The sequence below is a fragment of the Meriones unguiculatus genome, chromosome 11, assembly GCF_030254825.1.
Source record: "Meriones unguiculatus strain TT.TT164.6M chromosome 11, Bangor_MerUng_6.1, whole genome shotgun sequence".
In the NCBI taxonomy this organism is placed as follows: Eukaryota; Metazoa; Chordata; class Mammalia; order Rodentia; family Muridae; genus Meriones; species Meriones unguiculatus.
In genome coordinates this window covers 12,076,592-12,104,128 of record NC_083359.1, presented here as the reverse complement: position 1 = coordinate 12,104,128, position 27,537 = coordinate 12,076,592, and the positions used below count along the sequence as shown (strand labels likewise).

The 27,537-nt window shown below is 48.1% G+C and overlaps 2 protein-coding genes across 3 annotated transcripts; one reads left to right on the top strand and one right to left on the bottom strand.

Moving 5' to 3' along the window:
- Positions 1-2,818: 2,818 nt before the first annotated feature.
- C11H1orf35 (chromosome 11 C1orf35 homolog) lies at positions 2,819-5,381 on the top strand. Its single transcript, XM_021643251.2, has 7 exons — positions 2,819-3,161; positions 3,303-3,348; positions 3,439-3,521; positions 3,601-3,673; positions 3,792-3,877; positions 4,540-4,671; positions 4,778-5,381. The coding sequence occupies exons 1-7, from the start codon at positions 2,917-2,919 to the stop codon at positions 4,893-4,895; spliced, it is 783 nt and encodes a 260-aa protein (XP_021498926.1). The 5' UTR covers positions 2,819-2,916; the 3' UTR covers positions 4,896-5,381.
- Positions 5,382-6,109: 728 nt separating this feature from the next.
- Positions 6,110-22,234, bottom strand: Arf1 (ADP ribosylation factor 1). 2 transcript variants are annotated; one of them, XM_021643252.2, is made up of 5 exons: positions 22,095-22,234; positions 8,035-8,218; positions 7,839-7,949; positions 7,517-7,641; positions 6,110-7,391 (listed from the first exon to the last, which is right to left on the bottom strand). In XM_021643252.2, exons 2-5 carry the CDS (start codon positions 8,180-8,182, stop codon positions 7,230-7,232), a joined length of 546 nt encoding a protein of 181 aa, XP_021498927.1. In that variant the 5' UTR covers positions 8,183-8,218; positions 22,095-22,234; the 3' UTR covers positions 6,110-7,229. The 2 variants fall into 2 exon arrangements, with proteins under 2 accessions (XP_021498927.1, XP_060219625.1); XM_060363642.1 differs by having other exon boundaries at positions 21,803-22,139.
- Between the last annotated feature and the right edge of the window lie 5,303 nt (positions 22,235-27,537).

Sequence of the window (27,537 nt, the reverse complement as noted above, 5' to 3'; positions counted from 1 at the left end):
AAGCTGGAGCTCTGAAACGGGGACTGGCCTGGCTCCAAGGAACCCGACAACGCTAACCAGCAGGAAGCAGCTAAGAGAACTGCGGCCCCTCTCTCATGAACCCTTTCTCTTTCCTGCCTAGTGTTGGAAGGGATTGGGGTGGAGTAGGGAGAAAAAGATATAAGAAACATAAACAAGAGAGTGTGTTTTTTCAAAAAAGTACAACAGGTGAGGGCCCCAGAAGCTTCAGTCCTGCTTTCTGGAGACCTTCCCTGGGCGATGGCTGGTTGGTGTCTTTTCACTGTGGCCCACGGGGTCTGCTGCTCCCTTCTTGTGCATCTCCTCTTGGGATCATCCATTCCTAATATGATCTTGATTCTGAGAGATCTAGGTCCACCTGTGTCCTCCAAAGCCAGGATGTGAGCTCAGGCCTCGTACCAGGTGCCTCACAAGCTGTTGGCGAGTACTCAGCATGTGTTCAGAATAAAGACACGAACAAAACGGGCTGTCTTGATCTACTTGGGATGCCAGAGAGGACCAGGTTGGGTGATTTATCAAATTAGGGATGGACCCCAAGACCTCATGCATGTTAGGCAAGTGCTCCATGGTTACACTGTAGTGTTGGTGGTACCCTGCTGGTTGAGGTTGCAGGTCTTGCCTGGACTAGATAGCCATTATGAGCTCAGCATTAAAGGCAGAAATCCCTCCCCTTGGCGGGGTCTCCTGTTCTCTGCCTGACTTCATCTTGAGAGTGTCTTTAGACACAGACTCCATAACCATATTTGATACATAGCCTCTGACACAGCTCCCTGCTAGCTCTCCTCTTCCTACACCTATATGTTAATTAGGTACTGAGTTTCTCATGATAGGAGCTTGCTATGTAAGGCAAATCAAGCATCCTTGAAGTGCCTAGTTCCAACCAATTGTGCACACCTTTTCTGGGAGCCACCCACTCTCCAAGGGGAAAGTTGAACTTGCCATCCACAGTCCCTGGGGTATGTGATCTCCTGCCCCTCCTGACCTCGTGGGCATCCCTAGACAGGAGGGGAACCAACACTGTAGCTCCATTTCTGTTTCTTATGTTGAGACAGGGCCTCACTAAATTGCCCAGAGTAGCTTTCAAATCTTTTTTGTAAGCCTGGGCAGTCCTTGAACATTCAGTATTCCTGCTTCAGCCTCCTGGGGAGCTGGGACCTGTGCCACCAGGCCTAGCTCAGACTGGGCACTTTAATTAATTAGCAGGGTGAGCATACATTTCATGACATGTCTATAGTCAAAGGACAAATTGTGGAAGTTGATTCTTTCACCATATCGGTCCTGGGTATCAAACTTGGCTCACCAGGGTTGGTGGCAAGAGCCCAAACCCACTGAGCCATCTCACTAGCCCTGGGTACTTTACAAGTGGTAATTTATCCTCACAGTTGTAGATTTTATACGTTTTGTCTTGTAGAACCTTCATGTGATGTCTTCCCAAAAGCAGTTGACAGAGGAGTTCTCTCAAGGGAGTGAGCCAAGTGCTCTCAAGATAGGTCCCTAAAGAAATACTAGAGTGAGGTTTGGTATTCACACATGGATTTTTAATCCCAGCACTGGGGAGACAGAGGCAAGGTTAATCTCTGTGAGTTCCAGACCAGCCTGGTTTACAGAGCTTATTTCCAAGACAGCCAAGGCTACACAAAGAAACTATGTCTACCCAAACAAAGCAAACCTGGGAGAGGCTGGCCAAGTTGCCTCTCCTAATTAATGCTGAGAGAACTGGAAAACAAGGGGGTTTAAGGCAGCCCAGCACTTGAATGCCATCTGCATAACAAAGCTTAATTTTTTTTTTATTTTTCACCTACTTTGATAACAAGAGTTATGAACTTGCAGTTTAACAGAGAAGCCTGCTCCTGCTCCACAGGCCAGCAAATATATATATGTATCACAATAATGTTTGTCTTCAGAAAAACACCCGAGGTATGGGAACATTATTTACCCTATTCTGTAGAAGCTACGGAAGGTCCCAGGCACCTGTGTTCCTTTCCACATCCGTTGACATTCCAAATTCCCTTCTTGAGAAATATCACATGGGATGAACCCATCTCTGTGTTACACTCTATTACATGCCGCTAGGGCTGACACTAATATGGAAAAAGTGCACTTATAATTAAGCTTTAGTCCAGACACCAGCTCATTCTTTCACTGGCTGCCAGGTATAACCACCGATTCTTTCAGTGCCATGACTAGTGTTAAACCCATCTTTAATGCATTTCAGTTGCCCTTGACTTTCTCCTGATGGCTATGGCCCATCAGAAGAAAACACAATTAGCTCTATTCTTTGCACTTCGTCAGCAAAGCTTCACCTGCCAAGAACACATATCGCTCTGGTTTAGGGATGCTTGGGTCATTATCTTACTTTCCTGCCACGCTCTGCCACCCAGTGCACAGAAAAGTTGACTAGGTTTCTTTGGCGACTTTATCGGCACCTCAGCGCCCCTGGGAGTTTTGCCACTAACTGAGTTTCAGCAGTGACCTGGGACCCCAGTCCTTTGGAGTTAGCACACCTGGCTTTCCAGAAGGCAGGGTGCCAAGCACAAGCCGACCCCGTCCCCGCCCCCCGGTGTCACCAAGGTTTGGTGGTGTCCCAGGCCACCCAGGATCCTAACACCAGCGTAACACATGGGATCACATGCAGCTGTTTCTTCGAGAAGCTAGCGCTCAGACGCTCGTGGTAGTGGGATGAGGGATGCGCCTATGGACGAACCACGGAATGCCCTTTGGAAAGAAGGACCTTGGCTGAGGCGGCCTGCTATTCGCAGTGCGCAAGCGCGCGAGTACTTAGCGAGCGGCGCAGGCGCGCGGGAGTGACGTCACAGCAAGCGTCCGGAGGCCGAGCGGAGCGGAGGGTCCGATGCTAGAGCCGGCGGGTACTGAAAGCAGTGCAGGGCCTCCGGCGCCATGTTCGGCTCCAGTCGCGGCGGCGTGCGCGGCGGGCAGGACCAGTTCAATTGGGAGGACGTGAAGACTGACAAGCAGAGGGAGAACTACCTGGGCAACTCTCTGATGGCGCCAGTAGGCCGCTGGCAAAAGGGCCGCGACCTCACCTGGTACGCGAAGGACCGCGCGCCGTGTGCCGGCCCGAGCCGCGAGGAGGAGCTGGCGGCGGTGCGCGAGGCGGAGCGTGAGGCGCTGTTGGCTGCACTGTAAGTGCCTAGGCTGCGGGGCGACCGCAGGCACCGGGGGCGGGACCGGGGTGGCCCCGGGGCGGGGCTGGATGTGGGCGGGGCAGGGGAGGCGGGCGATCGAGGCGCACGCCCTTTGACGGGCTCTCCCGACCCTCGCAGCGGTTACAAGAACGTGAGGAAACAGCCCACCGGCCTGAGCAAGGAGGTGAGTCTGAGATGTGGGGTCGGGGTCCGGAGGGCGGGCGGGGGTCTGTCTGTGCCAGCCTAGAACCTCCGGTCTAACCCGGTCCCGCAGGATTTCGTGGAGATCTGCAAACGGGAAGGAGGCGATCCTGAGGAGAAGGGCGTGGACCGGCTGCTGGGCCTAGGGAGCGCTAGGTGAGGCAGGCTGGCGAGTCGGGGGCAGGACTGGGTGGTGTAGGTCTAGGACGGTCCTCAGATGCTCTGTCCCCTGCAGTGGCTCCGCGGGCCGCGTGGCGCTTTCCCGAGAAGATAAGGAGGCTGCCAAGCTTGGGCTGTCAGTGTTCACGGTAAACCCTTTTCAACCCCAATGCACAGGATCCTGGCCTCGGGGTGTCTGGGGAGTCTGGGGAGATGTTGGGCCTGACCCTCTGGGTGTCCCTCACCACAGCTCCGTTTCTCATACAGCACCATCGCGTGGACAGCGAAGGCCCGAGCACTGCCCCATCTGCTACCAGGAAGAAGCCTCGTGCTGAGGACAAGGCCGAACTGGAGTAAGTTGAGGCTAACTTGCTATACTGCCTCTGTGCCTGAGTACTGTGTGCATGCGCGGTATAGCATCATGCATGAGCTGTGCCAGGTGTGGGCATGGAGATAGTGTACCAAGAGTACTCACAAGAGAGACTGGGTGTCCAGGTCCTTAGTGTCCCTACTCATAAACAGGCAGGTTGAGTGTCAGGGCTTTTTTAAAGGAGCCAAGGACTGCCTTAGCTCTCTGTTTTACTTAAGTAGGTCGGCCTCCACCACCAGTTGGATGTGCCTGGACATGCAGATGCCCAGGAGCCTAAAAGTGGTATGCAATCTCAGTAGCTGCCATAAGTGACCCATAGGGTGATGGGTGCAAACAGGAAGGTGCCACTCAGTTTGGTGGGAGGTGGAGCAGTTAAAGTGTGAGGCTCTGGTGGCGGCACACAGTTTTCTTTTAATCCCAGCACTTGGGGGCATTCATGTTGGCAGCATTTCAGTATTCAGCTTTGTGGATGTGGAGCCTAGGCTCGCTTACTAATATAAATTCACAACATGCAGACATTATCAGTGCACAACACTATGGTATGGACCCTGCCCTATCCTGCCTTTCCCTGCCTTGTTGAGGCCACCCCACTGCTTTCAGCTGGCAGATTCCTTTACGCTTAGACCCTTTGTTTTCCACTTGCAGTGCAGAGAGCCATAAGAAAAGCAAGAAAGAAAAGAAGAAAAAGAAGAAGAAACACAAGAAGCACAAGAAGAAGAAAGACAAAGAACACAAGAGGGAGGCTGACAGCTGCTCATCATCTCCCTCTCCTGCCAGGTAGGCTAGGTCCAGCTCTACCTTGGGAAACTAAGGAAGTGGGGGCAGAGCTAGTAAGGCCTGATGGACTGTTCCTTTAAGTGTCTGGTTGTCCTTGTCTTCCTAGGCCCAGACGCCAGAGACACTCTGACTTCTCCCCTTGCTATAAGAGGAAGCGGGGACATAGCCAGGACAGTGGAAGGAGCCCATCCCGCAGACGACAAGACAGAGGCTCTGATGACTGAGAATATGTCTAGACCAAAGGACACCAGAGCACTTGGGCTGGGACCCTGCACTCACTAAGCTCTGGGGGAATCTATAGAGTAGCCACTGGCTGGATGACAAGTGGCTAACAACAACCTCTTCTACTTGCCCAGATAAGCATCTCATCCCCATCTGGGGTAAGGCAGGTGGCTGCTCTCTGGTAGGCTCCTGAGCTGGATGTTGGGATCTATCTTGCCATTTAGAGGCAACTTTTGTGGCAACCACTCTAGGTCCTACCTACAGGAGTGAGTCCTGGGTGACCAGAGCCTACTGGTTTTATGAGGGTAGTACCCTTGCCTTGCCCCATGCCAAGGAAGATAAAATTGCCCAGGAGACTGTAGCTAGACTCCTGTCTCTGCTGCCAGGGTCCAGGTCCTTGAGGTTTAGGGGTGTGTGTGTGTACATCTGATTACTTCTACTTTTTGTATCAATCCACTTTGTACTTAAGTAAATGTATTTTAAAAGTAGAGTGTATCATCTCACTGAGGGGCAGGTTAGGCTGGGAGCCTATGGCCCCATCATGGGGCCTCCATCCAGTATACCTGAGGGCACTGGGTCTAGGGTCCAGAGTCCTATTCTTGAGGCTGCCTTACAACCATGCAAGTGGCCAAGGTGTTGGAATAACAAACTTGTGGGTCTGAATGCAATTGCTATCTGTAGTTGTGGTGCAGTAGCCAGGTAATACACATGGGCAGACAGTAGAAATCAGGCTGATTCCATATACCAAGTTCTCTTCTGATTGTAAAAGTTATTACACTGGAGTATGTACTTTTGGGCAGACCCCAAAGTGTCCCAAGACTCAAGCTGTGGCTTGTACAATGACCTATGACCTGCAGGTGGCCACCTAAGCATGACAGATTACAGCACCTCAAGGGGGTGAAGGTTCATCCTTAAGCAGGGGCCCACTCAAAAGGATGGTTGACTTTGGATCTTCCAGTGGTCACACCTACCCAGAGGTATGTACCCCAAGGCTGGCTGCCTACTTAAAGGACAGGAGGCAAAGCTCAGCTGTCACAGAAAGAAAAAAAAAAAAAAACAAACAAAGCCCCGAGACACAAGGAGAGGCAAGAGGCAAGATATCCACGTCTCAGGGCCTTCCCCAGGGCTTAGAGGGCACCTATTTCCGCCTGCATGAAAAGAGCTCTCATCTCAGAAGGCAGCCTGGCAGTGGTAACACTGACACACAAGCCCATCAAATAGTTAAGAGACTTTATTCTAATAGCTATAATTACAGTGCTTGTCGAAATGAAAACTGAAAACAAGTATACAAAACAGTTGATTACTAATTGTGTATTGAAAGCAGTAAGAGGTTCCACGACACCAAATAAACCAGTTCTGAGATTTCCCCAAGATAAATTTAACAGCTCCAGCTTCTTCAGTGTTTATCAAAATACAAAAGAAAAAAGTAGAGGTCGTCTTTCGATGGCAAATCGGACCCTTGCAGGCTGAGGGAGGAAGCTACTTCACACATGGAGATGGGGGTGCTCCAGGACGTGGGTCTGTAAGTGGACTGACCCTCCCAGCTTGCACGCGCTCCTGCTGGTGAGGCCCATGCCTCCTGCCAGCGCGTCCAAGTGGGCCCAAGAGTAAGCTGGGTATGCAGGCTGCCATCTGGCCCGGCCACACACCAAGTACAAGCCGGGCCCTGCATCCCACAGTGGCCCCCAGCCCACCCTAGGTGACCATGTGAGCACAAGTACAAGCACGATGCTATGGAATGCAGGTGACCCAAAGACAGGCAAGTCACGGGGGCTCTACTGTGACCATGCAGCGGATGGTGGTTTGTTCGTCACCTTCTCTCCTGTTCCCACAGGGAAACAGGTGATCTGATGGACTAGCATTCAGGCCATAACTGCAAAACCTACACTAGGCATAGTCTCCGTTCTGTGTGTTCAAGTGTTCTTGTCCTGTATTTTTAAGTATTTTAAAAAATGCACTGAGTTTGGGTTAAAAACCAACCACCAAATGGATACTGACACCAGTCTACAGCCCAATGGCTCCCGGAAGCCAGGTGCCCCTACACCCAAATCCCTTCTCAGTACTGACAGTGAGTTGATTCTCTTTTTACAATAAAAAAGCTAAGTAATATTGCATAGGAGTACCAGAAACTGCCTCAGTGGAAACAGAAACTATTTACATTAAATAAAAACCTGGCTGCAGGCTGCGTCTGCACATGTACAGCACGGTGCGATGCACACTGTGACCAACCCATGGAGACAGCTTCTGGCACTCAGGACCACAGAGTCGCACGTTTGCCACATGAGAGGAAAGCGGAGGGCGGAGAAGAGGAAGTGAGGGGGAGGGAGGGGTCTGGTTCACTTCTGGTTCCGGAGCTGATTGGACAGCCAGTCTAGTCCTTCATAGAGCCCGTCCCCGCTGGTGGCACAGGTGGCCTGAATGTACCAGTTCCTGTGGCGTAGAGAGTGCAGCCCCAGCTTGTCTGTGATTTCAGCCGCATTCATGGCATTGGGGAGGTCCTGAGGGAAAGGAGGAATTAGTGACACAGATGACAAGCAGCCAGTCACCCTGGGCAGCCTCTCACCCACTATCTCTCTTCCCTGACACAGGTTCTCCTTCAGGAAAGGACCTTTCTGGTGCCTACCTGCTTGTTGGCAAACACCAAGAGAACAGCATCCCGGAGCTCATCTTCAGCTAGCATCCTCATGAGCTCTTCACGGGCCTCATTCACACGCTCTCTGTCATTGCTGTCCACTACGAAGATCAAGCCTGAAACATGGCCATGTTACTGCACACACTGAAAACTCACCATCTAATCAACCCACAGGCTCTAGATCCAATCCTCCCACTGGCCACGATTCATAGTGTAGCTTCATGCCCCAAAACTAACAAAGCCACAAGGTCAGGGAGCCAAGTGTATCCCTTTGAAGCAAACAAGAAATCCAGAACAAGGACTGGCTCCTTACCTTGGGTGTTCTGGAAGTAGTGGCGCCATAGCGGCCGAATCTTGTCCTGGCCGCCTACATCCCACACAGTGAAGCTGATATTCTTGTATTCAACAGTCTCCACGTTGAAACCTGGGGACAGGGTTGCAGCTGAGGGCCCTCTGTACTCTGAAACCCCAACCCCAAACCCCACCCTGGCCTTAGCCCAGCTTCTCACCAATGGTGGGAATGGTGGTCACAATTTCGCCCAGCTTCAGTTTGTATAGAATTGTTGTCTTCCCTGCAGCATCCAGGCCCACCATGAGAATGCGCATTTCTTTTTTGCCAAAAAGGCCCTTGAAGAGGTTTGCAAAGATATTCCCCATGCTTGTGGTCAGGTGGAAGTGATACTGGCCAGAGACCTGGGGAAGAAAGTGGTTCCAGTCCTGTTATGTGCTGCCAGTGTGGGCACTGTGACAGGGAGTTCCCTGCCTCAAGCATTTCCCTCCTGAAATCCCATGGGGGAGGGGAGCCAATTCAACCCTACATCCCAGGTGGCAGGGACTCCTAGAACAATCCCTTGTCTCCCAAGTCTATTCACCTATCAGGATGCAGGGACATCTAACTAGAGTAATGTACACATACTCAGGAGCTGGCATGTTTACTCTCTAAAAAAAGAGTGCTTTGAGCAACACAGTAGGCCTCTTAAAGCCCAAGAACTTCGTAAGCTCCGAAAGAAGCACCTTACAGTTCTAGCCTTCCTTCAAAGTGTCATCAAAGTACTTACAAGTTGCAACTAGAGAGACGGCCACACTCTAGGATCAATACTACAAGCCAAATGTGCCACCACCCCCTGGTGGCAGCAAGATGAGCTCCCAAGAACTGTGGTGTCGCCTCTAGGCATTTCTGTCAGCCCAGGTCATGGAGGAGAATTGTTAAAACTGTTCTATCCATCTCTAGCAGCCAAGAAGGTAAACAGCTGGCAGCACATTCCTCACAGCCCTATACACGAGGATGCTCCTATAAGGATAGGCACATGTGAGGATGTATTTCTGCAAGGGTATATACATATTCAGGAGGGCCCACTGGCAGAACAGACTCTTTAGCTGGCACAATTTCCCAGGGCCTATTCCTTTTGAAAGAACAGTTAGACTTCCCAGGCTCTGGCCTCACCATCTGGTGTCCACTCTGACTCTTCACCTGCTTTTCATCCAAATTGATTTTACTGCTTTCTCAAATGCTCATTGTTGGCTCCCAAGAGAAAAGCAAATAGAAGGCATGGAGCCTTCAGAAAGAGTCATCTGTATACTATCCAAAGCTGCTTACCCACAGAAAAAAGAATGACAAACCCCTATTTATTGTTCCTTAGTGCTGCTATGACAAACTGGCAACAACAGACGAGGTGGACATACCAAATAATGGTATGGCAGGTTGGATGTCTGGCTCTAAGATGTGGTCTTCAGCTGTATCCTCCAAAGGAGAGGAATACCATGATCTCATGTGGGATTCCATAGGCCTCTTAAAAGTCCAAGAGCTTCATAAGCTCAGAAAGAAAAGTGACTGGGAACCTACTTTCAAAGTCCTCCTTGTGATGGCCCTTATTCATTCTTAAGGTGAAACTTTAAGACCCAAACATTTGCCCAACATTATCATTGCACTGGGGTTCAATTTCCCATATATGAACTTTGGGGAGTACATTCAGACCACAGTCAGTATGTGACACACAGGCTTAGTTGTACTAAGTTCAACTATGGACAGCTAGGACCACCTAGCCTTTCCTTTTCCTACAAAGATATGTTTAGGGGGCATTCCATGGAAGACTCCATTTACCAGTCTTCTGGGTTCAGTACTGTGACATCTCATTACACTGAAGAGTGTTGCGCACTGACTTGTTAACACAGTCACTTCTGCTGGCCACTGTTAAGCAACCTCACAAAGAAAATTTTCCATTTTTTTGGGTATCCACACAAGTTGCACATTATACCATCTTCTTGCTCAGTAGGCTAGACCCACCTGCCCAGCTGATGTGATGCCACCATGTCCCAGTTATGGCCAACAGTGCCTCTTTACACCATCTCTAGTACTGTCTAGGCAATAGTCTCTTTTTAGACAATGTGTTCAAAGTTATACAGTATGGTGTTTAAGCAGATGAACATTTTGCACTCCCAGAAATCAATGCCCATGGGGGAATAAAAATACTAGGACAGAGAGAAAAATGGAGATGTTGAGGATTACACACCCAACAACTCTTCACCTTATTTATTAGCTGAAACAAAGACATAAATAGTAGTACTTTAAGCACCACAGGACATTCCACTTAATTTAAAAAAAAATTTACTTTCTTGCTGTTGGTTTGTTTTTGTTCTTTTGTTTTTTGAGACAGGGTTTCTTCATGTAATCCTGGCTGTCCCTGGAACTCCCTCTGTAGATCAGGCTGGCCTCAAGCTCACAAAGGTCCACCTGCCTCTGCATCCAAGTGCTGGGACTCAGTGTGCACTACCACTTCATTTCTTAAGTACGCCTTGCTTAAGAAGCTCCCAGAAGAATCCAGGGATTGGCTGAACAGTATGGAGGCCAAGGTGACTAAAACCCCAACCAACTGGAACACACTGGAGTCTCTGAGACACTCATCATGGATAGGATCCAGCTGCTAGTGCCTTTAGGCCCTCATGAAGTGGAGGCTGTGTAGGAGTAGCTGAACTGCAGGACAGAGATGTGGGGGCCTCCCAAAATGCCCCAGAAAATATGAACACGAGCCGCTCCTCAAAACCTAGCTCCATCTCTCTTCAAAGCCTCCTTTCAGCAAGCAAAAAGGAACTATTTTTGATTGGTGGCAAACCAAAACAGGAGAAAAGAGGCTACTTAAAAGCCACCACCATCAAACAAAACAAAACCCAGAGTAGGGATGGAGCTCAGTTGGCAGAGTGCTGGTCTAGCATTCATGAAGCCCCAATACCACATATACATGGTATGGTGAACCCAGCACTAGGGAGCTAAGAGGTTGGAAGATCAGAAGTTCTGCTTCAGCTACTCAGCAATTTTGAAGCCAGCCTAAGCTACAAGAGACCCCATCTCAAAAATGGCCCATGCCTTTAATCCCACCAACCAACATGTGGTAAATAAGCAAGTTTCCAGGTCACCTGGGGACACAGTGAGACCATGTCTCAAACAACAATAAAGTACTCCACAGACTGCATGTAGCAGCAGTACAGATGTCTACCACATAAGAACAGAATACTCGAGCAAAGGAAAATGAGGCAGACAAAAAGCTCAAAATGAAGGTTCCCAGAAAGCAGAATAAGAAAAATATAAACACAAGAGAATGGCAGAAAGTATGAGGCTAATCTGGAATATATAGTGAGACTCAAAGAAAAAGAGGAAAGGAACCTAGGAATCTGAAGCTGGCAGACACCAGTCTGAACTAGTATGAGACCTCACCTTAGAAAAACTAAAAAGCAAAGCCAATAACAAAAAGAAAAAAAAGGAGAGGAGTTTGGAAAGAAGACAGATGGACAGGACAGATTGACAAGACTAACTTCAGAGAGGAGACTTAGCTAGGCAGGAGGAGCACATGCTCTAGGAGCTGAGGCCTGCTGCCAACACACGCTGTGACAATGACAGTGCATTGCTGGTGGGAGGAAGACTCTTCAGGCAACGCTCTTAAAAAATTCTGAGATTATGGCTTTCAACCTTTAATTCCTACCAATTACAGAGAGCAAAGAACAATTTCAATATGGCAAGGCATCTCATGAGGATCCAAACCAGGCAAAAGGAAATCCAGCATGAATTAAGAAGAGAGATGACACAGAGCAGGGAGCACTACACTTAGCTGTTTCTATCATGAAGTCTGGTGATGCTGGTGAGTTGGGAGAGCAAACAAGTACAGAAAAAACCCCAAGAGGCAGCACACAATGTAAACAAAACACCCAACAGAAAAGCAGGTGGCTATCTACTCAGCAATCAGTTGTTCATGAAAAAATTTCCACCCTCCTTCCAAATCAACACATTACAAATGGATACTAATGGAGAAAGAAAAGGGATCCACCAGTGGTGACCAGGGTGCCACCAGTGTGCCAAGGCAGCTGGTGAGGCAGAGGGCGCAAAGAATAGCTCTTTGTGTTCAGGTGCTGTGTAAAAACCAACAGTACCTGTTAAATGTGGTGATGCTCTCTCCTATGACCCCAGCACATGTAAGGCTGAGGCAGAGTCAAGATAATCAATACTTGGCTAGAAACACTGGATTTAAGGCCACTCTCAACTACATAGACCCTGTTTCAAAGAGAAAAGCAACCCCTCAAAAAACCCAAACAACAAAACTCCAGAGGAACACAGAGAGGAAAGGGTATAGGCACTCCTCAGGTCCCTTACACCAGCAGACACACACTCTGAATAACTGTGTCTAGTGGCAGGGACACCAGCCAAGTCTAGCTGCCTCACTGTCCATGACTACTGGTGATCCAGTGCTGCTTTCTTGCATGTGATCTGGCACCACCCACAGCTGGGCATGCTGGGCCCAACCTGCCTTCTCTATGGAAGGGCTATGAGAACCACAGTGAACATTTTCTTTCTTTTTAACAAGAATCACCAAAGGGAGAAGCTGTCATACAAATCTGAACTCCAGATTTAAGACATTCAAGAACAAGCATGTAGACCCACCCTGCTGTTCACACAGGCGTAATAGGCACTTCTGCATTGGTATTTTCAGTGTCCTCGTGGGGCCCCATCTACTGCTTCTAGAACATACCCAAACCCAAGAGAGCCTTAACAGAGAAAAAAGCCAAGTGGCTACAAGGGCCAATCACCACCAGGCGCTCTGGGCACAGGCCCTGACTGCAATGATGCCCAGTCAAGTTGCTGTCACCTTCCTTCTACAATCCCACACACAAGCCAAACCTGCTTTTCAGGCTCCTCTGCATTCTCCCTTAGCAGGCAGTGAAAACAGACTTCCCAGAGAGCCTCTGGGCAGTTCATTCTGCCTCCCAAACCACCAGAGGGAGTGCCTCAGGCAGGAGGACCCCCAGAACTACCAAGTTGGATGGGGTCTAGAAAGTTTATTCTTTGGGGAGGAGACAATGGTTGAAACAGTCTCTCTCTTGCAACCACACTCCCTACATTACCCTGTCAGTAGCAGGACCTTCCTGGCCTCTTGAGTCCACACAGCTGAGTCCACACTTATTCCACAATAATGAATGAATGCAACCTGACTGGTTTGGCAGATGAAAAGGAGCCTTACCAGAAGCCAGGAGGCCCACCATCCTTCCACAAGACTTGGCGGACACCCAATCACCAGCCTGACTTCTCTAAATAAGACTGTGAAGGTTTGCCATTTTTCTCCAACTATTACAACAATTTTGAAAGAATCCCAGTAGGAAGAGAGGTTTTCTGCTCTGGGCTACAGACTCAACAGAATGTTCTGTCTCGAATAGGACCCATACTTACTACATGAATGAAAATTTAGTGACATTTTAAGAGTTTCTTTTAGAGAGCTAGAGAGATGGCCCAGTGGGTTAAGGGCACTTGCCGTTCTCGTAGGATACCAGCTTCATTCCTAACACTCACATAGCAGCTTACAACTACCCTTAACTTCAGTCCAGATGTGGAGCTCTCTTCTGGCCCCCTGCACACACATGATAAATGCAGGAAAACCACCCATCCCAGTGCTGGGATGAAGCGGGGCGGGGACATATGAGTGTGTAGGGAGAATTTAACTCAGGTCCTCATGCTTGTGCAACACGTATTTTACTGACTAAGCCAACTCCTTTATTTCGCCCTTTTACTTTATGACATAGTCACTGCAGTATGAATTACATATATTTAGCCAGAGATGACGGCATAATCCCAGCACTTGGGAATCAGAGGCAGACAGATATCTGTGAGTTCAAGGCCAGCCTGGTCTACATAGTGAGTTCTAGGACAGCCAGAGCTACACAATGAGATCCTGCCTCATAAATAAAGTTCTACCTCATAGATCAATAGTGTATAATCTCAGCTATCACAAATGAAGAAAATTACCAAGTCTGAAATTTTTCTGAAAGAACTTGAACACAGTATAGAATATTTTCTAGCTCAAGTTCTTAGAGTACCAGTGTTCCAACAATGACACAATCAGATACATAAAAGCCTGAATAGAGGATGCCTGGAACTTAAAAGGGGCTTCTTTAGAGTAATGTGCAACATGGCCACATGCTGACCTCTGCTTAAACTGCTTTTTCTACATCAACAGGGACTGAGTTATGTTGTTCCTAAAGCCTCTGGTCTTCACATGTCCCTCAGTTATATATCTCAGGCTTCTAGGTCTGGTTTGTTCATGCAATCCAAACACTGCTCTACATTTTTGTCATTATTTCATAAAAACTGTTCAAGAGGAAAACACAATGTGCTGATACTAGGACAGGCAGGCACTCTTGTAAGGGCAAAACCATGACTCAATCAGCATGTTCCAGGATAGGAGGTAGAACACATGCCTGCTCTGCACACTGCCTCCCCGACACTTCTTAAGGGTAGGGGAAAGGGGAAACCCACCAGGTCTGATGTGTAGGTGGACTGATGAGTGAAACTGAAGTTAGATTATTCTTTGCAAACTTAAGGTGAACCCCCCCACACCAAAAATCAGTGTGTATACCACACCTAAGTAAAACTCTCTGAGCTCAGTTCTTGAATTACTATAACTAGAACGCTGAACCCTGTCTTTATGCTGTTCTTCCCTTTATTTTTAAAGGTTTTCATGCTTGTTTTGTTTCTTAAGACAACGTGTTTTTGTGTAGTCCCGACTGTCCTGAACTCCCTTTGGAAAGCAGGCTGGCCTTGAACTCAAGAGATCGGCCTGCCTCTGCCTCCAGAGTGCTGAGATCAAAGGCCACCACACCCGCCTGCATTTACATTTCTTACCCTCAAAATACGTTACCAAACATTCATAGCCATTTTAACTCTATACATCAGCAGCTCTAGCCAAATACCAACTGGGCTATCACATGGCCTGTAACTACTGCTACAATAAGGAATTCATGGAAAACAATTTTTAAAATGCCAATGGGAGAGGAGGGCAGGGACAACAGGTTATCTGCCACATTATCTCTGCAAATGTTCCTGTAGCAGATAACCTGTTGTTTTCTGTCTCATCTCCTCAGTAACAGAATCCTGGCTTGTAACTGAAGTCAGGGTTTCCAGAATAAAATACACATTTTCTAGATTTTTCTGCAGCCCTGTATGCCCACAGCACCTACCCAGGATCAACAGAACCAACACCCAAACATGGTGGTTCTCAACCTGTAGGTTTTAAACACTTTAGGGGGCTGAGTATCAGCTATCCTGCATATCAGACATTTACATTACAACTTATTGCAGTTATGAGGAACAGAATAAAGGGTCAAAGCATTAGGTAAGTTGAGAACCATTGCCCTAACACATACTGCTACCATTATTTTTACTTAGGAGGTATACAGATAGCCCCTACTTATCTCACTGGAAAAAACTCCAGAACTACAGATCTGGAATTGGAACCAGCAGCAGTGGTTCCCCAAACCACAGACAAAACGAAGAAAACACAAACATGCACCAATCTGAAAAGCACAGTAAAAGGACAACACAACCACCCTGAAGTCAGAGGCCAAGACTCAGCTCAGCCCTCCCTAGTGACCCTATAGAAACTGTTCTGAGTAGCAGCCTTCACATCTTGGCCCACTCAACATGACCAAGGACTGCCAGCCTAGCATCAGTTTGGCACTTCCAGGGAAGACCCTACCCTGACTCCTTGTAAGGCCTTGTTGGCTGTATTCCCCCAGATCCTAGCCTTTTACTCCTCAATCTTTCTTGAGCATGTGGATAGAGCGTGCACTTGGGTATGGGAAACAATACCAGCTGACTATAGACAGATGCAACTTATTTTGGTCATAGAATAGAACTGAGGAAATGGCCCAATTCACACATACTCTGATCTCCCACCTTCAGCTCTACATCCATGTTTGCTAACATGCATGTCCTCAAACCACTGAGGGCACCCGCTGAAGCAATAAGGCTGAACCTCAGAGTAGCTGTGGCTTCTCCATGGCATGCTGCTCCACTGTTCTTTACAGAGAGCAGAGTAGGCACAAAGCTAAGCAAACTATCATGCACCCACATTACACACCACCATCCTTGGGCTCAAAAGAACCTGAAAGGGCATTATTCTGTTGCAAGAAAAACCAAAGTAATTCAGCTTTGCCAGCTTACCTCTTTATGAGCTTCCCACCTAAAACACTAAGGAACACACAGACACTGATAAGTGCATGCGCGCACCAGTGGTGGGGCAAAGGACCTAGATCTGGCATCCCAGAGGCCTTTCTCACTGAGGCAAAAGGGAACTAGAACCACCAACAGCTCATTCATGGTGCTTTCTTAAACTATGCCCTTCCTCAAATCGGCTACAGTGAGCAGGGTGCTCATCTACTGAAAATCAACTTAGTGCTGTGCCCAGCCGTCCTTTAGACAAAGTGGCAGATAGCCACGGGGTACTTAGACTTTTGCTGTCATGACGGCTCACATCTGTTAGAATCCTAGCACTCCCAAAAGCTGAGGCAGAAGGACTGCCCTGAGTTCAGGGCCAGCCTGGGCTATAATTTGAGACTGTCTCCTAACAACAAAAACGGGGCTAGATTTGGCTCAGCTGTTACATACTGCTCTGCAGAGGACCAGATTCAGTTCAGAAGTTCTATCAGTCTGCTTACAACTGTCTGTAATACAGCTCTAGAATGATCTGACACTCACCACTGCCTCCTTGAACACCTGCACTCACTTACATATCCAATAGAAACAATTTAAAAATTAAAAAAAAATCCTAATAACATATTTTTCAATTAAAAAACAAAAGTCTTTATTTCTACTCCTGGGAACTTCCATTCTGACTATAGGGAGCGCCCTGCCCCCTTCTTTTGAAAACTTGTTCCTCAGGAGGAAACAGAAGAGTAAACTGTACAGGAAGGCTGAGCTGTCACTAGGCTCCCTCAGCTTTGGTCAGTCCTGCCCCACCCTGCTGGAGCCAGGCAAACACACAGAAAGACAAAGACTGAAATTCCCCCAAGCCCACTGTCTTTGCTGAGCCAGGCACTGCTGGCCACACAACACACGTCCCTATATCCCCACCGCCCCGATGTCACAAACTTTTTTCTAAAACACTCTAAAAATCTCCCTCCTTCCCAAATTTCCACCCAGTTCTTCATACTCAAACCATGGAGACTTGCTGTCACCACCCCCAACTACACTCCAAAAGCTAAAGTAATCATGTGCAAAATAGTACCCGTGATGTTAGGACCCTCACATATAGTCGCTACCAGAACTATCTGGGATCCACCACATCTTTTAGCCCACGAAGTCTGCCACCTGGAAAAGAAGCCAACCGACGATCTGACATTTGCACAAGACTAAAGATCCTCATGAGTCTACCACAAAAATGACATCACAGGGACACAAAGGGAAGTAACTTCTACTGAAACTCTGCTCTAACGCTAGGCCCAGCCATTCAGAGGACAAAGGGAGATGGCTAGCTACTGAGGCACTAACTGCCAGCCACAGAAATCTCAAGGACATGTCACCTCAATGAAGTAACTTTTTCTCTGAAAACAGGTCAATTTTTTGTAAGGCGCTGAAGAGAACAAAATGCATTATCCTTGACTTACAAAGTAGTTAAAGCTAAGTTCCTGGAAGACTTGGAACATTTGTTAACATTATGCCAAAGAAAAGCTTTATCTTTCTGTGATCAAGCTTAGGCTATCACAGAGGGATTTTCCACCTACATGAAAACCACACAAGTGGCTTAGTGCCAGACATATTGCTTCCCTACCTGACAGAGCCAAAAGGGTTCCCACAGACTTCAAGATACCCTTTCAGAGGCCTACAAAGCTGCTCCAAGAACCAGAGCCACCACCTCTGTAGTCCTACCATTCCACACTGCTCCTGGTATTTCCAAACTTAAGAGTATTTACCCAGCTCAGTGTCAATTGTGCTGGGCTTCTCAGAGGCCTCTGGTTCCTCCCTTAAACTTGCTAATCTTTTTCTATCATATCTTTGCCTTCCTGGATAGGCTCCACTGCCTAACCAAGTCATCTCTAGAATAGTCAAGATGAGAACTCCAACAGCCATGTATGGACAAGTAGCTCTGTGCTCAATGCTAAGCAAGGCTACCACCTTCATCTTCTCCCACTAGGCCCCTCAAAGGTGACCCCTTCTCAGAGGAGAAAGCAATGGTGCTTTAAAAAAAATAAGAGGTTTATCAAGGCCTCTGGGATTTAAAAAATAAAAAGATCATACACCTGCAGAGAGGCTCATCCTAATGACTGCCAGGAAAAACCTTCAAGAGCAGTAAGCAATGTTGTACTGTTTTAAATTAAGCACAGGTGTGCTTCTGTGTGAACATTCCTACATGTGTAACACCCTGAGACTCAGGGATGCACAGACCTGAGAACTAAAGGTGCAGCTATGACATAAAGGGTTAAAGTATACATCAAACTTACCCCAAGAACTGCCAGCTCTAAGCACACATTTCAGTAAATTACCGTAGTTTGTCCAAAGTTTGATACAACTTTGACAGAAAAAAATTCCTTGAACTCACAGAGATCCGACTGCCTCTGCCTCCTCAAGTGCTGGGATTACACACAGCTCAGAAGAGAAATGTTAAAAACTGAAAATAATGCTAAGCAAAATTTACCACCAAACTCGGTAGAAGATTGGGTATTGTTAAATATAAGCCATTGGATTCAAACAAGGAAGAAGCGCATTCTTATCTACAGAAGAACAGGAAGCTTCAGAGGAACAATCGAACTTCAGGCCACCTAGATCTGCCTTCATTCTCATTCTTTAGCCATGAGTCTCACTAACTCTAGAAACCCCTTTTTCAGTCACATGCACCTAAACCATACCAAAAGAATTAAAAACAAAACAACAACAAAAAAACTCATTAGAGGACACCTAGAGAATCTAGGCCATAAACTTTCCTGTTTCAGTATATAGTATTGCACAAATATTTTGATAACTGAAACTGACAAACAAGAGCCTTTTGTAAAGAATTTGTTTGCTAGTGTCCCTTTAACAGGTATACTTACCTTAATAGATAACTGAGAAAGAAGGCTTTCTAATTCTATCACACACTTCTGGATTCCTGAAATGTGCAGGAATATTAACTAAGTCCCATTCACTTATGCTATACAGCAATGATTCTCAGATCTTTAGAAATACGGGGAGCTGTTGGCCACCTGAACTTAACTCAACCCCAACTGCTGTCTGTAAAATATGCCTGCCTAGCACAGGGGCACACACCTGTAACTGCAGCAGGCTGTAATCTCCAGAGGCTGAGGCAGGAGGATATCAAGTTTAGGATAAACCTGTACTAGACAGTAAAACCCTTCCTCATAAAATAAAATAAATAAAATATTGGCCTGTCTTCCTATTTTCTGTCAAGTCCCCTCTTATCACTTAAAACTTCCCCTATTATCAGAGCCCGCAGGGAGTGCCATTCTGCCTAGTCTATTGGCTGCTGACAGGCTGCCAAGCCCTGTTACCACTGTGAGTAAAAAAAATCAGGAAAACAGGATCAGATAAGAATGTTGTGGAGGCTGGACCCTAATCAGCCTCACCACTTCTTTCTATCTGTAGCAGATCTCAGGGGAACACCTCAAAGGTCCTCCTTTTAGGAGCTCGGATGTGTCTGTACTTACAAGTTTGGCTAATCAGGCCACTTAACCCACCTGAGAAGGCTGAGTTACCTCTCAGAACATTGACAAGCCCAACCTATTACCTGTAATCATTATCACAATCAATACTGGACACAAATCTTGGAGTTTAATGAGGAATCCCAATGTATACGCACTCCTCAAGCTATTTTTACTGTCTCAGAAGGCTCTGTCAAATATTTTTCAATAGTAATATAGCACACACACAAAAAGATGCTCTTGCTTAATGTCAGATCTCAACTCAAAGGAATTTTCATGTTACTCTTCTCTACATCTTGACAACCTTATAAATATCAAAGGTCAAAGGATACATAAAAACCAACAGGAACAGATCATGAATGACATGGCAACCTAGAGCAGGCTGGGGTCTGATGGGCTCCTCAGTGCAAATGGCACAGCTCCTTGTGATTAATTTTAAACCTGCGTATCAGAGCCCGGAGGTGATGGCTTACATCTTTAATTCCAGCACTTGAGTTTGAGGCCAGCCTGGTCTACAGAGGGAATTCCAGACAGCCAAGGCTACACAGAGAAACCTTGTCTCAGAAAACAAAACAAAACACCCTGCACATCAATGTAACATTTAATTCAAAGAAGCTGGAAAACACTGATCCACTGCTCTCAAACCATTGTAACAAGCTATTGCATGAACCTGCACAACAAGTTTTTTCTCTTGGTTAGGCTGCCTCACACTGGGTCACCCCAGCTGGTCTAATTTACCTTTACCTTAAAAAAAAAAAAAAAAAAAGTTACATTTTGAAGGCTGTCTGATCCTGGGCACAAGCAGCAGCCCAGTGGAGCAAAGATTCTAGACATCCTCTCTACAAGGTATTATTGTGCAAGAGGCATAGTGAGCATCTCAGCTACATGATTTACAATCAGAACTGTGTGTGAGGGGCACAGAACTAGTTACTGTTACTTTCCTTCCAGGATGAGTAGATTCAGTATGAGTCAGCTGTTATTCACACTGTCTTAAACCTTGTTGTGTGCAGTGCTGTGAGATGCAAACCAACACTTTTCATGCAAGCTAGGCAAGCCCTCTACCCCTAGCTCTTAAACCTTTTTAAAGTAGCAATTCTGTACATCTGCCTCACAAGCAAGAGAACAATGTGATCCAGTGACTCAGACTCATTTTCAAACCTAAGGATAAGTGATAGACATACTAATAAGCGAAACCTTTATGCCAAGAAGACAATGTAACTCCAACAATGTGGTTCACACATCTGCGATTGGCCCAACTCTGGAGAAACAGGGAAACCGTGTAGTAACGCTGTCCGTCAATTTCACAGTCTACGCTATTTCTGACTGCTGCTAGTAAGCTCAAAGGTAAGGATATTACAGGCAGTCAACCATGTCAGACACTGGAGATACTGGTTATGACAGAGGAGGGACCTGGGGCCAGCACACAAAGCACCATGGCAGCTCACTAGTCTTCTGTCTGACAGACACTGCAGAAAACACCAGAATCAGCCTGCAGGAAAAACTGCTGACCACTAGTTGTGAACTACAACGGACTACCCCAGCGTGGGTTGTGGCATCACCCACTGGGCTCTCCCTTCCTCTCCTGGCAAAGCAGCCACTTGCTGTTTGGATGGGAGAATTCCTTCTTGATTCGAGCGGATTCTCTAGCATTTACTGTATGTAGCTTGGTCTAGCTACATACTATATGACATGATATGACCACCCTGAACCACAGTCAGAACTGTGTACTGGAACTGGGCTCTATATCTGCAGATTGATCAGAGGCTGGGAGCAGGTTGTTCCATGGGCAGGATAAAGATTCCCCAATTCAAAAGAGCCTTTCTAATCCACCCAAAAGGGCATCAAGGGAGTCAACCAAAAGGTGAAACAAAGCTCAACCTCTCCAGAGGCCACCGGGCCATTGAGCGCGGAACCAATGAAGATCTCACCAGGGAAATGCGGGGTCCAAACCACAGCTCATTGGGGATCAGAGTGGGCACTCTGGGATCCCTTGAGATCCACAAATGCTCTTGTTCAATCCCAGCACCTGGTTCAATAGTCCAGAGCCCCTATCCACCTGTCCCTTTCCCTTCCCCTTCCTACAGCTCTGGTTCTCCGGGCCGACAGGAACCGGACTCAGGCACAGGAGGAAGACCTCGCCACCCGAGTGACCTTGACGCCGTCTCAGGGCCACCGGAGCCTCAGTTTCCCCAACCCCAAGGCCCATGGCATATCTAGAAGGGAGACCCTTCTAGAAGGGAGACCCTGTGTCCCCCAAGCCGTGCTCCCCGATCCCGGACTCCCGGGCCGTAGAACCTAGGAGAGGCGCAGAGAGGAACAGCAGGAAACCTGGCTTCCTGGAGAAGGGCCGGCGTCCTGGCCGGACTTCCGGGCTGCGGCCCGCGGCGGGCGGCCAGCCGTAAGGGCCGCGGAGTGGGGGAGGGCCAAGCGGCCGTGGGCGACGCGGGACTTAGGGGCGCCCCGATCCTCTGTCCGGCCTGCCGCCAGGCCCACGGAACACAGACCCCGACCCGCCCGACCAGACTCTGCCCTTAGCAGCCGCAGCCGAGCGCTCCTCGACGCCCACGATAACCAGCCCGTGGCCTCCCCAGCTTCGGCCCCAGCGCGCCCCGCGCCTCACCTCCGCGGCGGCTGCTCCCAGCCAGGCGTTGGTTTCGCTCCCACAAGATGGCGGCGCTGACGGCAGCCACGTCAGCGCCTGCCGCGGGGCACGCCGGGGGAAGAGGGCGGGCACACTTGAAGCCCCGCCCCTACATGGATGGCGCTTGCGCGTCTGCACCAAGTAGTCTTCACGGGGCGGAGCCGAAGTCGCTCTGCTTCCGGATCGCGGCCCGGCCTAGCACACCGGCTCCGGGGACTAGAACGCGCAGGGGTGTGGTGTGTGGATTTCCGTGTCCGTCGACGCGTGCGCACGCGCACCTTCCTGCGGAATTCCAGCCCATTCCGCGGATGCGGGGGTTGAGGCCAGTAAGCGTTCTACAGCCCCCAAGGTCAGAGTGGGAAGGTCGTGTTAGCACTGACGAGGTGTGAGGCCCCTCTCAGAGGACTCCAGGATCTCTGGTATTCTGGCTGGACCGGACCGCTGAAGAGAATGATGTGACTGACAGGTGGCCAAAGCGGGAAAAGGCGCAGGCCAAGTGTCAGACACGCACCCGGGTCTCTATACTGGGCTTGGACCTGTGTGTACTCTCAGAGCTGACCGAGAAGACCAGAGACCTACGTGGCATAGCACTGCCTGAGTGGGTGTTCTGGGTTGCCCCTGGCAGGGCGGCCTCTTTCGGGCTGCAGGTGAGGAGAAACCCGTTACATTTCCTTAGGAAGCCTTCCCTGCTTGATCAGAAGCAGCAGCAATCTGCGTGCCTCCTCATCGATGCAGGAATCCGGCCCAGGCTCTGTCCACCCTGTCCCGTTTCTTCCACCCCGCCCATGTGCTTTTGTGAGAACCCCCACAGACAAGAGATGTTGAGGGACCTGGGGGATTCTTTTGAGCCTGGAGACCTATCTGTTGAGTTGGCAGGAGGCAGTTCTGTTACCTGGGCCTACTTGAGCCACTGTTATGTCCAGGCACATGGTGCAGGATATCCTCACTGTGTTTTGTGGCCTAAAACCTCCAGAACTTTCTCCCTAGAGTTGTGGGTGCTGAGCCTACCGGGGTTTTAGGCAATAGTCACTTTCTAGGCCCTAAACACACCCCTTTTCACCACTCAGGGTTTCATTTTTAAATGCCACTTCTGTAAACATTTATGGGTGTGCCTGCCTGCCCTCTCCCATCCTCAGCACACAGCAAGTGTTCATGCAAAGCCTTGAGTGGCACTGCTTCTTCATGCCCTGGAGAAGTGGCAGGACAGCCCCAGAGGCCTGTGATGCCAGCCATGTAAGAAGCCTGTCACAGCCACTTTACAGATGATGAGACAAAGAAATGGAGTGTCCAGGAAAACTTTAGGTTACCAATCAGGAATCAAACTCTCTGTTAAGAGCACTGGCTGCTCTTCCAGCAGACCCAGGTTCAATTCCCAGCACCCACATGACAGCACTCTCACACAGGCATACATGCAGGCAAAACACTAATGTACAGAAAATAAAAATTAATTTAAAAAGAAGAGCTGAACGTTCTGTTCCTAAAATGGCAAAATAGTCAGGGTGGTAGTTACTGCACATTGTACTCATGCCCCCAAAAGGCACTCTGAACCCTATAAATAATTGTGTGTGTCAGTTTGAAATTTAAACAGACATTGAAAATAATGTGTAATGGCTGATAAATTTGAAATGGACCCTACTACTAAAACCTAGACAGGCTCCGCCCACTTCCTAGGTCAGGTTAAACCTCCAGTGAGAATTTCATATTGCACATGAATTTTGAGTTTTAAATTGTATATTCACTTAAGTATATATATATATATGTATATATTAAGATTTATGTATGTGAATGAGTGCCTATAAATACGCATGTATACCAAATGGGTGCCTGGTGCCCAAAGATGCTAGAAGAGGGGGTCAGATCCATTGGAATTGAAGTTACGTGTCTTTATGAGTTGCTATGCAGGCCTTGGAAACCAAACCCAAGGCTTGTACAAGAGCAGTAAGCAGACTTAACCACAGAACCATCTCTCCAGCCCCAATTGTTTATTAAAAATGAAATTAGACATCTGAGCTGAAGAGTTGGCTCACCTGTTCAGTACATAGTCCTCTCACAGAGGACTCAAGTTCTGTTCCCAGCTCCCAACTGGCTGTAACTCCAGTTCCAGGGGATCTGCAGCCTCTGGCCTGCACCAGCACACATATGCACACACACACTTAAAAAGAATCTGATTTTTTAAAAATAAAATCTTTAAAATTTTTAAAAGAAATAGAAAGCCAATGGAACTTTGTTGTTGGGGAGGAGTTTAGCAAAATGAAAAAATATGGAGAGACAGGATGGGGTTTATGTAAGAAATAGTTTTGAAAATGATAAAAACAGATTGCTGTATGCCCACTCCCAAGTTAAGAAACATACTTCCTGCCTTCATCTGTGCTTCTGCCTTGGGCCCTGTCTAGGTGGGTGGGTGGGTGAGGTGCAGACATGTGTGGGAGCCCTGAGTGGGCATGTCTGGGGACAGACCCTTCCAAGAAATATCAATTGCTTGGGTAAACCGAGGCTAACTGCTCCAGAAGGTTGCTTAGAGATCGGGAGAGCCTCTTCCTATCTGAGGTCCCTGGATGGACCAGCTCTGGCCAGGAGGGGGCAGGGTGAGCTGACTGAAAGAAGGCTTTCCTGTGGCAGTCCAGGTTCCTCAGCTACCTGAACGAGGAAGCTAGGAGTACCTAAGGCACCAAACAGGGCAAAGTCCAAGCCTTCTCTTTTGACCATCCTACTCCTAACCACCTAGTCGGAGGCATGGATGCTAAGGGGGCTGACCTCCTGGTTCTCTAGGTTGCTAGGAAGACAGATGGACACCTAGAGTAATAAGACCAGAGAAAGGAGGCAAGACCTGGTGGGAGGTAAAAGGAACTGTGTGCCTTGAAGACCCCATCCTGTCCCCCAGACAGTTTGTACAGTTTGTACAGTTTGTAAAATGGATGGCATTCATGCTAGGCTACTGATGCTTACTCCATATCCATACCACACATATACATACATAAGCACACACATGAATACTTAACCATCTCTATCTCTCTCTCTCACACACACACACACCACACATCTGAGGTGGACCCCACTGAAGTTTGACCTCCACACCTGACTTTTTCCGGCACTGTGGCTCTTTTCCTAAGGACTCAGGTACTCTGGTGCTTTTATAGACTACCTGTTCTCTGGGGTTCTTATGCCAACAGAGCTCACCACTGCACTGAATCTCATCTGAACTCCATTTGGTATTTTGTCTTATTTATTCAATGTGCTCATCCAATCAAAACTCTGGATCTCTAATACCTGGTTGCAGGCAGAACTTTATACCCCCTTAATGACTTTCCCAGAGGGAGGGATACAGGGAGAGCCCTGCCCTTCCAAATTCCTCTCCCACTCCCTTCTCCAGGCCTTGAAGACTCGGAAATATATATTGTTTCCTAGAACACATCTCCTAGAATCATAGGAATCTGGAAGTGTGTTTTAGATGCTGATCAGCCCTCTGCTGGGCAGCAGTCCCTGGGGAGCAACCAGGTGAGGCTTGTCGCTGCAAGACTAGGGCTGGATCAGAGGGTGGGGACCCTCAGCCTCATCTCAGCCCCCAGAAGAGGAAGAAGGGCTGGAGGTTGAGTGGATCCCCGATGGCCAGTGGGTTAATCAATCACCCCCTGTAGTCAGGTATCATAAAACCTCTAGAGACAGGGTCAGGGCTTCCCAGAGCTGAATGTGGAGAGTCCAAGCCCAGGGAGGGCATGGAAGCCTCTTCCACACACCCAGCCTCTTAACATCTCTTCATCCTTGGTAAATATTCTCATGATTAACCAGTCAACACAGTTCATCAAGCTGTTTAAGCAGATCACTACAACACAAGGAAGGGTCTAGGAACCCCTGCTTATTTATGAATTTTTGTTTTTTTCAAGACAGGGTTTCTCTATCTAGCCCTGGCTATCCTGGAACTCATTCTGTAGACCAGACTGGCTTCAAACTCAGAGATCTGTCTCCTGAGTACTGGGACTAAAGGTGTTCCCTTTAATCCACCACCGCCCAGAAAAATCCAGGATTTATACTGATTAGCAAAAGGAAAGATGAATCAACCTGGGGCCTACTTCAGTACTGAAGTGGGGACACCTTAGAGACTAATCCCCCAACCCTGGAATCTGATGTTCCAGGCAGACAGCCTCAGGGCTGAACTAAATCACAAGCCACTCCCTGCTGTCCTCGCCTGAGGAACAAGCTGCTTTCTGGTGAGCAGCAGTCCATACAGCAGTTTTAGGATCAGAGAAATCTCCTGTGCTACCTGTGATATGAGGCTACAGGAGAAACAGAGTCTAGTTTTTTCTGCTCATGACCTTTTGCCTTCCAAGACAGTTGTAATAGGTGGGGAACAGCTTTCTGCTCAGTCCCCTTCCCTGTATGGGTAGCCCTGTCCTGAGTCCCAGGCTTGGACTGTAGGGAATGTGTGGCCAGCAGGGGGTGAGCTCAACCTGGGCCACTCAGCAGTCCAGAGAATCACAGGCCAGGCCCAGAAATGGAAAGGGCTGGCTCCAGGGCCTTTCGCAGCTCTAGTCCCCTTGAGCATCTTGCTTCTTATGCCTAGTCCAGGCTCAGTTTCCTCATCTTGTACATAGCCCCTCATTTAGGCCCAGGTTTCTGCTGCTGGGATGATGTATGTGGATACTCCCTCAGTTCAGCTCTCTCCTGGCACATAGTGGCTTCCCTGGTAGGCCATTTCTGCAGGTAAGGACTGTTTTCTTTCTGCTCTTCGCTTTACACCACACCTGAGTGGATAGGTGCAGAGATGGTGAGGTGGAGGCCCTCACAGTACTCCTTAGCTTTATCACCCCCTGACAGGTGGCTATAGTTTCCTTCTGTTCTGAATGTAGCAGGCTGCATTTCCAAACAGCAGTGTGTGCAGGATCAATGTTTAATTTTGATACACTATAATTACACATATTGACAGGGCACAGTGTAATAACCACATGCATGCTGCCTCATGTGGTAATCAGATCAGATTCAGTTTCTCCAGCTCCTCAAGTTTACTTCTACCTGCCTGTGTCTTGGTTTCCATTACCCAGCCTCCCACTGTCCCTCCTTTCCTGAGCACCAAGCATCCAGTATTCTGCTGTCTTCTGGAAAGTCAGTCTTTCACTTTCATATGAGTAAGAACATACAATACTTGTATCTCTGTATCTGACGTCTTTCCCTTAGCATAGTGTCTATTAGTTCTATCCACACTGCAGCAGATGACAGGATGCCATCTTATTTTTAATGGCAGAGTCCTAAAATTTTTTATCTCTGTCTCAGATCTGAGGCTGGGGAGTTGCCTTAATGATCAGAGTATACTTGATTCACAAGCAAGAAGATGGAGTCCAGATCCACAGAATCCCATGTAAATGGCAGATAGTACATAAACCTGCCTTAAGTACAGCCTCAGAAGACAGAAGTAGGGGGATCCCTATCT